We start from the raw sequence: 15,309 nt of genomic DNA, 5'->3' as shown, positions 1-15,309 counted from the left end.
TCATCGAGGGCTTGGAGGGAGTTCAAGTTTACATTGATGACGTCATCACATGGGGAATGACGGTCCGGAACACAACGAGAGGCTGAACCAAGTGTTGGACCACATACAAAGATATGGTCTGAAACTCAACAGGAGCACATGTGACTTTGGAGTTCAGGAAATCCTATTCCTCGGAGACAAGCTCTTAGTTCAGGGAGTACAGCCCGACCAAGACAAAATAATTACATACAAAACATGCCAAGACCCACAGATAAAACAGGTGTGTTACGCATTATGGGAATGGGTAACTTTGTGGGCAAATTCATTCCCAATTTGAACTCTTACACAAGGACAGTGAATTCGAATGGACAGTCAAACATGAGCAGGAGTGTCAAAAGCTGAGGAAAACGCTGACCTCTGCACCTGTGTTAACGTGTTATGACCACACAAAGAGGATAAAAGTGTCAACTGATGCCTCTAAAGATTATACTGGCGCAGTGCTACTATAGGCTGATAGTGAGCACTGGAAGCCAGTGGCCTACGCATCTAGAGCCATGACAAAAGCTGAAGGCCGCTATGTCCAAATCAAGAAGGAATGCCTGGGACTAACTTATGGGTTAGAATGGTTAAACAGCTATGTATATGGACTTCCATTTTTCACTGTAGGCTGCTTGTCACTATCATCAAGAAGTACCTGAACAAGATGTCTCCACAGATTCAGCGGATGATGATGAAGTTACAGAGGTACGATTTTGAACTGGTTTACACACCAGGAAAGCACGTGGTACTCGCTGACGCCCTCTCCAGAGCACCTACAGGCAACGGTGTGAGTGCAACAGATGAGGACATTCAATGCCATGTGAACATGGTGGCTGCTGCGCTGCCTGTGTCAGACACACAGTTGAGGCAGATAGCAGAGGCCACAGCGGATGACACAGAGCTGCAGTGTGTTATTCAAAACATAGATGAGGGATGGCCGGTGGGCACTTGCCAGTTTTATCATGTCAAAAGTGAACTTAGTGTGAACTTAGGCCCGAGACGCTTTTGGTTTAAACGCAGATGTCTTGCATCGTTTTGGCCAATCGTCCACACGAATCCTGTAAACGCATTGCCTTAAAACGCACTTTTCTGAAACCTGGTCCCAGGGTGAAAAAATTCGCAAACGCAGCTCTTGAGTTTTCGTGTGGACGGCGAAAACGGGTAAATGCGTTTCGATGATGTCATCTCCACACCCCTCGAGCAGCCTTCCACCTCCTGCGAGACGTCTCATAACAACATCAACAACAATGGTGGACTACATGCTCGTGTTCCTGCTGGAGAAGATATTGAGCCTATTAGCGTTACTAGGGCAAAATATCATTTCTCCTTGAGTTTGGTTTCTTCTAAAGCCGATTTGTAAACAGCGCTCAAGCTTTATGCGCATGCTCCGCCTCTTCCTCTACGTTTTTGGTGAATTTCTGAAACTGAAACAGCGCCACCTATAGGCCTGGAATATGAAGTAGCGTTTTGAGTCATGTTGAGATGGATCCGTGTGTACGCAAATATTCTTGAAATGATGCCAGGGAAAACGGAGGGGGAAAAGATCGTTTTGGTACGTGTGGACAGGGCCTTAGTGTTGTGGATGGACTGTTCTTAAAAAAGGGCAGAATTGTCATCCCACAGGCTTTGAAAATGGACATGTTGCACCAGATACATGAAGGCCACCTCGGCATTGAAAAGTGCAAAAGGAGGACAAGGGAGACAGTCTTCTGGCCTGGAATTAATAAAGACATTGAAACAATGGTAAGCAAATGTGACACATGCCAGAGACACAGAAACAAACAAAGCAAAGAGCCTAAGGTGATAGCTGATGTGCCAACAGTACCCTGGCACAAAGTGGGCATGGGCTTGTTTCACCTCAGAGGTAAAGACTATTTAGTGGTGACCAGCACTTTCCTGAAATGGCACTACTAGCAAATATGTCATCAACCTGTGTCATAACACATGTAAAGTCAGTGTTTGCAAGGCGTAGCATACCACACATCGTGGTGAGTGACAATGGTCCATGTTTTAGAAGCAGAGAATGGCAGACATTTTCGCAGCAGTACGATTTCCAGCATGTGACGTCAAGACCACATTATGTAAATGGCCAAGTGGAAAAAGGAGTTCACATTCTTAAATAACTACTAAAGAAAGCAGCTGACAGTGATTCTGACCCATATCTGACTCTATTAAGCTACAGAGCATCACCTCTCCAGTGTGGCCTGTCACCTGCTGAGCTGCTGCTGAAAGCTTCGCACCACTCTGCCAAGTCACTAAAACTCAAAATTAAGACAAAAGAAAACATCAAAGCTGGAACACAAGCTTCAGCAGCAGACAATGAGGCAAAAGCCATTCTATGACAAAACAGCCAAGCATCTTCCTCCACTGTCCAGCAATGACAAAGTCAGGATTGAGGATGCTGATGGATGGAAGACAAAAAGCAACCGTTCTGCAAGAGGTTACTCCAAGGTCATTCACTGTGAGAACTGAGGAGGGACAAATCCTCAGACGCAATTGTCGCAGCCTGTTAAAGGTTTCACCAGACACTGTTTGTAAGCTCAGTGAAGGCAGTTCATCTCCACACCCTCTATGGATTGTAACACTGATACTAACTCAGACAATCCAGGTGAACCTGCTGTGAGAATGTCCAGATGAGGAATCAGATAGCCTGATAGCCTCAATCTATGAACAAAAGAAAAGAAATGAAAGAGAGAAAATGTAAAAGAAATGTAAAGAATTATATTTGTGTTGGATAATGATATATATGAACAGAACGCAATAAGAGATGAGACTAGCCAATTATTACTGTGAATGTTTGCATATTTGTCAGTGTTAATATGAAGGTTCGCACACTGGTACAGGATGGAAATATGTTCTTGCAGATTTTGGTGTTGGCCCAGATTTATGTTAATGCAGGTAAATTCATGCTACGTATTCTGCCTATGTGTGTTGAGTTTATGGTAATCCCTCCTGAGGGGCATCCCTCAGGAAACCCAGAAGACACGAGGAGAGCTATCCAGCTCCACCGACCCCTTCTTTCATCCCTTCAGCCAACATTAAAATAAAGGTTTTAGTCACTTTAATCCTGCTTTGGTTGGTTTCAGGCCGGGTTTCAGACCAGATTTTGTATGTCTTGTCTCGTCTTGTCGTGAGACAATTTGTATTGTTATTGATGCTACACATATAAAATTGAATCGAATTGAATTGAATTGCACCCAGCATACTCATAGGGCCAGGTGAACATCCAACTTATGCAATTGGCTAGCTTTTTGTCTGATCACAGCAGCCTGCTGCAGCCAAAAACGACACTATGAGAGCGATGAACACCCAAGGTTTATACCTGGAAAAAAACATGAAATGATAAAAAAAGACGTTGGCATATAACTAGTTTATATTTGACACACAAGTAGAGATTCTTATTCAGTGAGGGTAGCTCTGTTGTTTGACTTTCATGAGACCATGTAGCAGCTGAGAGGAAACAGCTGCAGTGTGCTCTGTTTTTTTAAACAAGAAATCAAGCAGCTGTGCTCATTCCACTGTCGCACAACTTTCATCCAGAGGAGAGTGATTCCAGTACCCAGCTGGTTTGGAGAGTGGTGGTCCTCCATCGGTCTTCTTTGCTGGGTCTCTGAGGTTGGACCCTGTTCCCTTTGGTGCGGCGCTCTCCAGGATGTCCAGCAGCCTCTCCATCTTCAGCTGAGCCCCAGCCTCATCCTCTGTGTCCTGCAGAAACACCATTATGTTTGAAAGACATAAGATTCTGCTTCCATATTTTACTAATCTATATTTAGTGACATTTTAAATGTTCTAAAGCCAATAAGGACACATTTAATTCTCAAACATCTTTTCATGAAATCCTGTGTGGCTTTCCTTGTGCCTTCGATTTAGATATTAGGTAATATTCCAGCTCTATACTACTTGCTTGACAGCAGTGAAGTGGTAGTTGCTTGATTACTCATGTGGTTTGCAGATAAAGACCAATTAATGAGCTAAGAGTTGAATGCTGGGAGTTTTACTTGTTGAGTATTGCACAAGAGCTTTGCTGAAGTATTTGAATATTTGCTGGGTGTTTGTCTGGTGAGGGGGGACTTCCCTGGATTAAATCCATTTTAAACCAGATGTCTTCCTACCGACAGGATGTATCTGAGAATGATAACTGCTTCCCGCTTCACTCCCTGCAGCTCCCTGATCCTTCTCCTCTCCTTTTCTAGCTCGGCCTGAAGTAAACCTAACTTGTCCATTGCTTGGTGGCACTGCTCAGATGCCAAGGCTAAGGGCTGGCTAAAAACACAACAAATGCAAACACTGTGTAACACCGATCAGGCCATAGGGGCGTATTTTGGAGTAATGCTTCGACATATCGCAATAACTGATACATGGCAATAAATGTGATCTGATGCTCAGGTACGGACAGTAAAAGAGATGAAACGTCTACCTGGGAGAGTCATTCCTGGTTAGTGAGAGCACCTCAATGTTGCTTGAGTCCTTAATCTCCTTGTGCACCGGGCAGCACGCTTTCCTGAGCTGCTCCACCCTCTGAACAAAGGAAGATTATGGGTGATTTTTATTTTAACTACAAAAAAGGAAGACATTATATTATGTTCCCTCTTTTCATCTTGCTCTTTGTTTAAATACATTTTACAAAATCTCATCAACTTAGCAGCTGGAAAATGCTGCTTATTGCATTATCAAAACCAGCTGAAAAACTCATGAAAACTGAGTGTTATCATGTTGTACTCCTGCTGTTTGTAGAAACCATGAGAACAGGTGATATGCCCATACTATACAACTCCTCATGTGAGACAGAGGGGGCAAGGTTCAAGGTTCTTTATTTGGCCATTTGTGCATAAACCAACAGTCCAGGCACATTGGAAATCTTGTGGGCAATATTGTTGACAGAGTAATAAGTAATAATAAATAGATAAACTGGTTAGACTTGTTCTAGGAATGTGAGGTGGGGGGAGGGGGGGAGCAGGAGAGAGAGCGAGAGCAGGAGAGAGGGAGAGAGAGAGTATTGGGAATATTGCACTGATGGACTATTGCACATTTATCGGAGAACAACAGAACAAATTGCACATTGTACAGAGATAATATTAAGTCAACTATTGCACATGTAATTAAAGTGAGGTAGTGTTTGGTTATTTTTTGCACAAGTTCAGTAGTTTTGTTTTGCCATCAGTCTGACTGTGGCAGGGAAGAAGCTGTTGAAAAAGCGGGTTCTATGTGTGATGATACTGTCTGTCTGCTGTGTCTCAGGTTGTACGTGCAGTGTTTGTGTCTGAGCAGAGAGTGAGCTGGGTGGAGTGAGTCTCTGATGATTCCCTCTGCTCGTTTCCTACAGCGCTGCACGTACATACAGTCCATGGAAGGAAGTTTTGTCCCTATAATCCTCTCCGCTGTCTTTATGACTCTTTGCAGAGCCTTCCTCTCTGTCTGTGTGGTGTTGCCATACCAGACAGTGATGCCTGCGGTGAGAATGCTCTCTATCAGCCCTCTGTAGGCCTGGGTGAGAGGGCGATGGTTCAGACCAGCTTTCCTGAGCAGCCTGATGAAATACAGCCTTTGCTGGGCTTTTTTCACTGTGGCTGTGGTGTTGAGAGTCCAGCTCAGGTCAGATATGACCTGCAGTCCCAGGAATCTGTAGCTGTCTGCCTTCTCTGTCCACTGGTCTGTGATATAAATGTAATTTCTGTATGATTCCAGTCATTTCGATCATTTTTACAGTCAAAATCGCTGAATGTATGTATTTCCTGTGTAAATACAGGAAATGACCATAGGGAGCGACCATAGGGAACGACCATACGGAGCGACCATAGGGAACGACCATAGGGAACGACCATAGGGAACGTTGTGAGCTCAGGTAGCAGCGAGCTTAGCCTCACCTCGGATTGCGCAATTTCCCACAAACTGGGTTAGGCTCGAGTCCTTGGTGCGTGCTTGTGGCTACCTCAAGTCTTGTTGGATCCTAGACATCCCTAAAATTTCTCACTTGATGAACCACTTCTAGTTTACTGCAATAACCCACTTGGACCCTGACCTGTCTTCTCGGAGGCGTGTTGTTACAGTCACATGATCGGCAACTAGTCAACTTCCTGCTTAAAGCGTCATGGCACTGCAGTAAAGTTGGCTAGTTGGTACAACTCCTATCCCAGAATACATTTCGTGTGTATCCTAAAGAAGGTTGCTATTCCAAATCACCAAATTTCCATGTTCTGTCCTCCAGAGTCTGAACTTCAGAGTCAAACTTGTCAGTTTGAACTAACAAGTATACAGATAGTTTGAGTACAAAGTTTGAAAATGCAACAGAGACACTGGTGGGACAACACTGACATTTTACTGCAAGCCAGGAGGTTTATGGTTCAAATCTGAATTTCATTTAGTTTTGAGTTATGTACTTCCTCTGCAGATGCTAGGAAGTGTGGTCCTCTTACCTTCTTGAGGATGGATCTCTGCTGTTCACGCTCTCTGAACTCATTCTCCAGGCCATCCCACTCAGTGCTAACTTCACTGGCTTTCTCCCGCAAGTTATGTCTTTCTGTCTGCCGAAGCTCAAACTCATTCCGCAGGAATGGGAGACCCTCCAACAACTGTCTGCACAGGGCCCTCTCTTTATGAAGAATTTTGGAGGCCTCCATCTTTACACGGGTCGCTACTGAGTTTTGCAACTCATTGACGCTCCTGTTGTGGGAGGACAGACAACAGTAAGGTTGTTTGTTTGTTTTTAAAGCTGGAGGTACGAAACTTTGTATAGCAACTCCCCAAACCAGTCAGCAATGGAAATTACATTTCTGCAAGAGCCACACATTAAAAGGAGGATAAACTGAGTCTATTGACCTTTTGATGGCATTGTGATTGGTTTGCTGACCACCAATCAGACTTCTGCCCTTAGTCATATCCCGTCTTCCTATGTTACTACTGCTAAGTTTAACAAACAATAGTCATGCAGAGGTCCGTTCCAATAAAAACATGTTGAAAACCTGTAATAATGTAGTCTAGGTTAGGTAGAGGCGAATCAGCTAACATTAGCAACCATGCTTACAGTGGCTATTGGAAATATTACTAGTCTTTCTAACAGTTTAATGTATGGTTATTTCCTCCACCGTAAAAACACTTGTCTACTGCATGACCGTTGTTTACTAAGTCTACAGGTTTTCACCCCTACAATGCAAAAGTAACGAATTAGCAAAATGACAAAGGGCCTTCTGATTGGCAGCCAGCAAAAATCAATTGACTTGCACAGCAACAGCTATTGAGCACTTTATCTGTTTGGCAGGATGATCCAAGGGAAGGAGGTTACACAAGGACAGTGGCAGACAGTTTTTCAGAGTTCTTCAGTGTGTGTGGTCAAGGTAGCATATTGTCTTCAGCGGTCTAAATCCGCTAACTAAGGTTGTGGTTTACATCAGCACCATTAGGTCATCTATTCTGGAGTCGTCAGAGGATATCACATTATCAAAGAATCATTTTTATGACTTTCTGAAACAGAAAACTGTAGCAACGCACTCAAACCTAATGAATGAGAGAAACAAACATGAGAAAATCCCATAGTTAAAAGTCAGGTTAACTCAGTACTTTTCCAGTTTCAATACGGCTTCTGTGTCCAGTTTGTGGACGGCAGCTTTGTGCTCTTCTTCCAGGCTGATATGCTGCTTCATCCAAGACTCCTTTTCAGACAACTGCTGCCTCAGTTTCGTCAGCTGCTCCTCCTGGTCCTCCAATTGAGCCACTGAAAGGAGAAAGAAGAGGATACATTTCTCAGGAACAACATTTTAAACCTCCCAGCTTTGTCATTTCAAACTATAGGTGTGAACACACCCAGTACACACTGTGGACATATTATATTTGACTGATCTGATCTCAGATTACATTTGGAGGTAGTCTGGGACACATGTGACCTCATTCCTTTGGTAGTGGGAACACACAAATAGTCCTGGGTCACATTAAAGACCACCTACTCAACAGGGTGATCTGTGGAAGAGGAGTTTAACTCATTCACCTGAAAAGGAAAACGCACCATAAGTGATATTTGTTTATTAGTAATGAGAGCCTTTTAAAATATTCTGTCTTTGTAGCTGTTAATTAAATACATAAGAAATCAATATAAACAAGAATTAACATATGGAATTATTGAATGAGTACACTGCGCGTGATTCTGCCATTAAAACATTTATCAGCATGTAGTTAATTATTAATGCGAGTGCGTTGATGTATCAGAAGCCATGTGGACTTTAGTTATGTATTTCCTCAATCTGTCTTTATGAACCTTTTTAAAAGAGATTTGGGAGATTACAGTGTGTATGGAACTTTTCGTAGCTTGAGTTATAATCTGATTTTTGTACAAAATTATCACTCCACAACAAATATTATAAAATGCAAAACAAATTATTTTTTTAAGTAGCATGTATGTTTAGGAAGTACAATACAATACAGAAATAAGACAACATTTCTCCTCCCCTTTAGTGTACTTCTTTTCTTCTTTTTGGGGTCTGTTGGGGCCAGGGGGCACGGGATTTTTCTTATCTCTCTGTTTCTGTACCTCTGTGTTTTCTTTTCCGTGATTTTTCATATGCTTATACAAATCTGTTGTGTTATCACTGTATCTTACAGCCTTTATACAAGTAGCACAACTTTCTGTCGTTTAATTTTCGGCCTTAAATTATTAGCGAACAGCCTTCCTCTTGTAATGCACTGCTGCTGGCCGGGCCTGGCTGGTAGCGGTGGGCGGTGCTTGGTTACCTGGTGCCACTGAGTCATGTGACAGTACAACAAACACACGGGGGGGAGGAGAAACAACGTGAGCCTGCTCTGCTCTGCGACATCAGCAGCATTTGACAAACACAGTCAGGCCACCTCTTTAATGAGACAAGAGAGAAAGTGTAACTAAAGTATCGATCTCACTACATTGGTATCGATTGATCCGCCCACCACTTATTGCGCCACTTCCTGCTTCTGCACCCCGTGGTGTTGCTGTTTGCAGACTGTTTTAGCTTCTTTGAAATTACAAAAACGTTCTGTGTAACGGTCTTACATAACTTATACTCAACCACTTGTCCTCCATAGCTCCTTTTGAATCTCACATAATCTCTCACTGAATAAACTTTGGTCTGTTAACTTTAGTGGTTAGCCATGGCTACTCTGTCTCCCTCTGCTTCTCGATGTCTCTCCTGCACATCCTATCACATGTTTAGTTACTCCTCTGCTTCCTTTAACAGTAATGGAACGTGTAATAAATGTAGTTTATTCGTAGCATTGGAGGCGAGGCTCTCTGAATTGGAAGCACAGCTCCGCACCATGGAAAACAAACCAGTAGCTAGCCAGGGCCCTGTAGCCGGTGCGGACCGACTGAGAGTAGCTCCTGTTAATGTAGCTCCTGTTAGCCGTCCCCTGAAATCAGGGCGGCTAAGTGATAGTACGAAGGAAGCATAGTCCTACCCGGCCCATGGATCACCACCCATGTTGGACTCTGTGTTTTTCTCGGACCCCTGCCCAGTCTGACCAATGATGACATGTTTAGTCGCATGTCATCATTTCATCGCTGGTTATCTAGGTGGTGTCCAGCAAACGACGTGGTCTTCATTGATAATTGGAACACTTTCTGGGCAAAGCCTGGTCTGATTAGGCGAGATGGCATCCACCCCACTTTAGCGGGTGCTCAAGGAATTTGGCATTCCTCTAATTCTGAAGAAACTCACATAGCCTGGAAAGATAGTTTAACAACTTGTAAAAAAGCTCTCCACAATATTAGATTAAGCTCCAAGCATGCCTTAAAGACATAAAGGCTAGGATGACCTGTAATTTTCTACTTTTAAACTCAGACAAAACAGAAGTCATTGTATTTGGCCCTAAACATTTTAGAGATTCTTTATCTAATCACCTGGTTTCTTTGGATGGCATCACCTTGCCCGACAGTACTACTATGAAAAACCTTGGTGTTATATTTGATGAGGATATGTCCTTTAATGTTGCACATAATTCAGGTAACCAGGACTGCCTTCTTTCACCTGCGTAATATCATCAAAATTAGGAACATCCTGTCTCAGAGTGATGCTGAAAAACTAGTCTGTGTCTTCCAGGTTGGATTACTATAATTCATCACTGTCTGGCTTTCCAAATAGCTCTTTAAAAAGCCTCCCATTGATTCAAAATGCCGCAGCAAGAGCATTGACAGGAATTAGCAAGAGAGATCATATTACTTCAGTTTTAGCTTCTCTTCATTGACTTCCTTTAAAATCTAGAATAGAATTTAAAATCCTCCTCCTTACATATAAGGCCCTTAAAGGCCTAGCTCCATCATATCTTAAAGACCTCATTGTACCATATTATCCTAACAGATCACTTCGATCTCAAAGTGCAGGCCTACTTGTGGTTACTAGAATTTCAAAAAGTAGAATGGGAGGCAGAGCTTTCAGCTATCAGGCTCCTCTCCTGTGGAACCAGCTCCCAATTTGGGTTCAGGAGGCAGACACCCTCTCTATTTTTAAGGTCAGGCTTAAAGGGGAACTACTGTTTTTTACAACCTGGACCTTATTATATATATATATATATATATATATACACATATATTGTTTACTCACCAATATCTTTTTCCTTTTTGATCAAGCTTATAATTAGGGCTGGACAGAACCATCCCTTAGTTATGCTGCTATAGGCCTAGGCTGCTGGAGGATGATGCACTGAGCACATGTCCTCTTCTCTCTTCTCTCTCGCACCAAGTTCCTATCCTCTCATTTCTTTTCTCTGGCACTGAGCTCCTGACCTCTAATTTCTTATCTAAGTTCCTCTTTATTACTAGTCATGCATTTCTGTGCTACTGTATAGCATGCTAACTGCTGTGTGTCCCTCTCCTCCCCCTGTTTATCTCGTTCCTCCAATCCTCTCTCTTTTCTCTATTTTCTGTCTGAACCCGGCTGGCCTTAGGCAGGTGTGTCCCTCCATATGAGCTGGGTTCTGCTCAAGGTTTCTTCCTGTTAAAAGAGAGTTTTTCCTTGCCACCGTCACCTTCAGGCTTGATCTGGGGGTTTCATGCCAGGTTTCAGACTGTATTTTGTAAAGCATCTTGAGACAATTTGTAATGTTATTGACGCTATATAAATAAAAGAATAAGAATAAGACTTTTGTGCCGTTCACTAGAATAACTAATCTCAGGGTGGAATTAAATACATATATATAAACAAATGGGTGAGACTTCAGTGAGAAAGACTTCCCAACTTATTTTGAAATATGTATCATCTCCCCTAGTCATGACACAGACACAACTAAGAGCTGGTCATGGTTCTGTGGTGACTAAAGATTAGAATTTCCAATATTTACAGAAAGAATCCTTTTTGATAATAGAAAAATAACTAAAACAATTACCAATGTAAAACACATGCTGATTTAACTTGAGCCAAACTAAGTACAACTTTGTAGTCTTGGGGCTCATGCATCAACCAATGTGAAGTACATAATCAGCTTTATCAGTTATTTGCTAAATTATTTGCTAAAGCTCGGCTGTTCATCAACAAATGCAAAAATAGTTGTCCTCTGTTCAGGAAACTGATTACAAACTCAAGCGTTGACCCATCCAGCTACTTCAAGCATTTATCTTCCTATTACTTGACTTTGCAGTACTGTTTGTTTCTATCTAGCACCACGACTGATATCCCAAATTGCACAATAATTAACCCCTTTCTCACATAAATATTTTTACTGTCTCACCCTGCATCATTTTCTCTGATTCGAGTTTGTCCTTTGTCTCCTCTAGCTCCTGCATCTTCTGGTTGTGTTGCAGCATCTGGGCCTCTCTGTCTTGTTTGACAGATTTCTTTTGATGCTCCAGCTCGTCAAACAACTCCTCCACCTTCTTCTGGTTATCAGCCAGGGAGCATTTCAGGAGCCCGGTGTTGTCTTCCTTCAGCAGCCTGTCATACTGAGAGACCAGATCCTTGTTCTCTTCCTCCAGCTTATCACATTCAAGCTGAACCCTGCAGAATGAAGAGGATGAATTATTTTATTTTTTTACTCAGTAACATCTCGAATGAGGTAAAAGTAAAGGTGTTTTGTACATTTATCTAATTAACTAAATGAGGCATAAAGGAAGACAATAATTGTAAATGACATTGACAGACTTAAAAAATGCAACAGAAGTTTTCAAAGTAGATGTGAAACAATTCCTCCATGAAATGATTCTTTAGCAGAACAGAGAACTAGTTCCTAATTACCCTGATACTTTTTCACGCAACAGTGCAAAACATTCCCTGGCTTTTGCTTCTATGAATTTTATCTCATTTAACTCATATCTGATAGGAAACTGAATGCCTGTCCTCGGACAACTTCAATAATTCCCACAAAGCTACAATCAGCATTTTTCACTATTTCAATACATTGTATAGACAAAAGATAGGCAAAGATTAAAAAAATTAAAAAAAAAACACACACACAATAATCATATTAATCCTGAAATGGTTCATAATTAGATGGAGAAAAAGTTATGGTTCTTCAAATGTACTTATGTACTGCAAGATCTGGAGACACCTTTGCGAGCTCTTTAGAAACCTTTGTGACATCCTAAGAAAAGTTTCCTAGATCCTGAGAAACTTTCGAAAAATCCCATAAAATTTTGTGAGATCACTAATACCTTTTGCAAGCTTTCGTGAAACCTTTGTGAGATCCAGAGAAACCTTTGATAGATCTTGAGAAATCTTTGAAAGACCTGGAGAAACCTATGCTAAGAAACATTTGCGAGAATTTGAGTAAGTTTTGTAAGATCTAAAGAGAGCTTTGTGAGATCTTGAGAAGCTTTTGCGAGATCCTGAATGTTTATTAGATTTTGGTAAACTTCCACAGAATCAAGAGAAACTTTTACAAGATCCCAAAAAGACTTTTGCAAGTTCTCGAGAAATCTTTGTGCAATCCCAAGAAACTTTTGCAAGATCCCAAAAACATTTGTGAGATTCTGAGAAACGTTTGTGAGCTTTTTCAATCTCTCAAGAAGCTTTAGCAAAATTTCAAAGGGGTTAGTTCTTGAGAAACTTCTGGAAGATCCTCTGAAGCTTGTTCTAGAGTTCAAGAAACTTTTGCAAGATCATGAAATCTCAAAACTATTGAGAAATATTTTCATGTTCCTGAGCCTTTTCTAAAAGATTTTCAAGGCAGATCACAAAACTCTTGTAAGATGCGAGGAAAACTTTTACATCCTGAAAAACGTTTAGTAGATAGAGAAACATCTGCATGATCATTAACAACTTTTGAGAGATCACAAAAAACGTTTGCAAGCTCTAGAGAAAATCCCCCAAAACTTCCAAGATCCTGAAAAACATTTTTGAAAGATTTCAAGAAATCCATAAACGAATGCATAAATGTGTACTATGTCTTAAGGAATTTTTGGAAGATCACAAACAACTTTTGCTGCTGTACGGTGAACCATTTATTTGTATTTTGTGCTATTTTGACTAAGTAATATATATTAATATATTTTAAAACATGTATTTTTTATCTAGTTATTTACACACTTTGATATTAAGCAAACTATTTCATGGTGCAAATGCTAACAGATAACCATCACTGGACTAATATTAAAGGGCTAGGTGAGCAAATAAAGAGGCACACACTACAAAAAGCCCAAAATAATGTTTACATTATAAAAGAGTAAAGCGTAATAATTAAGGATTTAGAGCAGCCTAACACTCTTTACCTCTCCAAATTCTCCTCCAGATACTGAATTTGCATCAAATATAAGAAACTTTCTTCATCCTCGTGACTAATTTCCGCTGCCATTGTTCGATATTTGTCTGTTTTCTCCGTTTTCTCTGTTTATGGTATTTATGGAAAATAAAACACAACAACAACAACAACAAAAACCCCAAAACAAATAAATGATGATAAAACTAGTTTCCGTTGGAACTTCGAGATAATGTCGTTGCCGTTAATGACGTTGCTAGGGAATGTCGCATTCAGGGACTGCTCGGAAAGCTGTACGGTCAAATAAAAGGAGTTACGTTACATTACGTACAGTATATGGTTATGTTCAGATTATGTTATGTTGTATTGCTTCCTTCAAGTTCACCAATTAAAGTTGTCTTTGAAATTTTTCTAGTTGTAGTTTAAACTGGAAAAACTGTTCAGTTTGTTATAGGCTACCAATCTCTTTTTGAGAAATCCTATTTTCATGGCCCTTTGTCATAGTTACATTTATCATTTCCATTGACCGGAGACGACCTAAAATAGAGGAAGATGTCTTTATTTTTCTTCTATATCATCATTACTTGCCTTGAAGACAGCACAAGTAAAAAATGTTACAATTAAGGTAACTTTACACACCCTGAAAATGTTGTTTATGTTGAAGGACAGTGGTTTTGATCCATGCAGTTTCAGTTCTTACTCACCACCAGCAGAGGTCAGTAAAGGCTTTGAGTTCACATCAGATCAACGTTTTTATGAGTGAAAAGGTGTGCAAAAGTTTGGAGGGGGTGTGAAGATAATAAATATTATACCAAGCTTTTCTTCAAACTTTTTATTTCATGAGACAGAAAAACGTTTTGTCTGGAACATCGTAGAAACTGGACGTCTGTTGGAAAGAAAGACAAAGCAAAAACCCCCCATATTACTCAGAACCAGCAGCAGACGTGAAGAGAAAGGGAAATGGAAGGGTTCAATACAAACAGGGACTGAAGTACAAAAAGTAGAAACACAGATATCAGCTGATTCTGGAGTTGGTCGAGAAAGAGAAGCTGAAAAGACTTCAATAATAAGACCAAAGCGGACCTTTAAAATCCACAATCCACTATTTCAGGAAGCCTGTGGTGCAACATTCTCTTTCAACCGAACCTGAACATCTCTGTCAAGATTTAGGAAATCTTAAATTTAAAGAAACAATTTTTGTAGTAGTAAAACTGTAATGAACCCTAACAACAGATGTATTATTTTTGATCTATGAGTTTCTGAGACCTCTGCTGCTGGCTACCACAATTAAATGATTACCATAACTTAATGTATTTACAAAATCAAAGAAGAAATTCAGAGGTGTACACATTTGTTTTTCGGTCCATCTTTGCCTGAACAAGGACACACTGTGTTTTTTGCAAACCTTTCTTAAGATAATTAAACCGATTATTTAAAATAATAAAATGTCATTGTAAAATATGACTTTTACTTTCGTATGAAAATATTATTTTATATCGTATTATTATCTGTACTAAAATTTAAAAAATGGTGGTTAGTAAAGTGCCATAAATACCCGATGTATCAAATATAATACAAAACAAAAAACACACAAGGAAACAGTTATTTATTTATTATTTTGTTTTATTTTGTTCATATAAACATAGGATT

At 40.6% G+C, this 15,309-nt stretch overlaps 1 protein-coding gene across 1 annotated transcript; it reads right to left on the bottom strand.

Moving 5' to 3' along the window:
* Nucleotides 1–3,438: 3,438 nt before the first annotated feature.
* Nucleotides 3,439–13,989, bottom strand: cfap157 (cilia and flagella associated protein 157). The gene is made up of 7 exons (XM_084551720.1): nt 13,673–13,989; nt 11,698–11,963; nt 7,573–7,726; nt 6,432–6,678; nt 4,436–4,536; nt 4,131–4,281; nt 3,439–3,723 (listed from the first exon to the last, which is right to left on the bottom strand). Exons 1-7 carry the CDS (start codon nt 13,753–13,755, stop codon nt 3,529–3,531), a joined length of 1,197 nt encoding a protein of 398 aa, XP_084407846.1. The 5' UTR covers nt 13,756–13,989; the 3' UTR covers nt 3,439–3,528.
* Between the last annotated feature and the right edge of the window lie 1,320 nt (nt 13,990–15,309).

Source organism: Chelon labrosus, assembly GCF_963514085.1.
Source record: "Chelon labrosus genome assembly, chromosome: 9".
NCBI lineage: Eukaryota > Metazoa > Chordata > Actinopteri > Mugiliformes > Mugilidae > Chelon > Chelon labrosus.
This window is presented reverse-complemented; position numbering and strand designations above follow the sequence as displayed.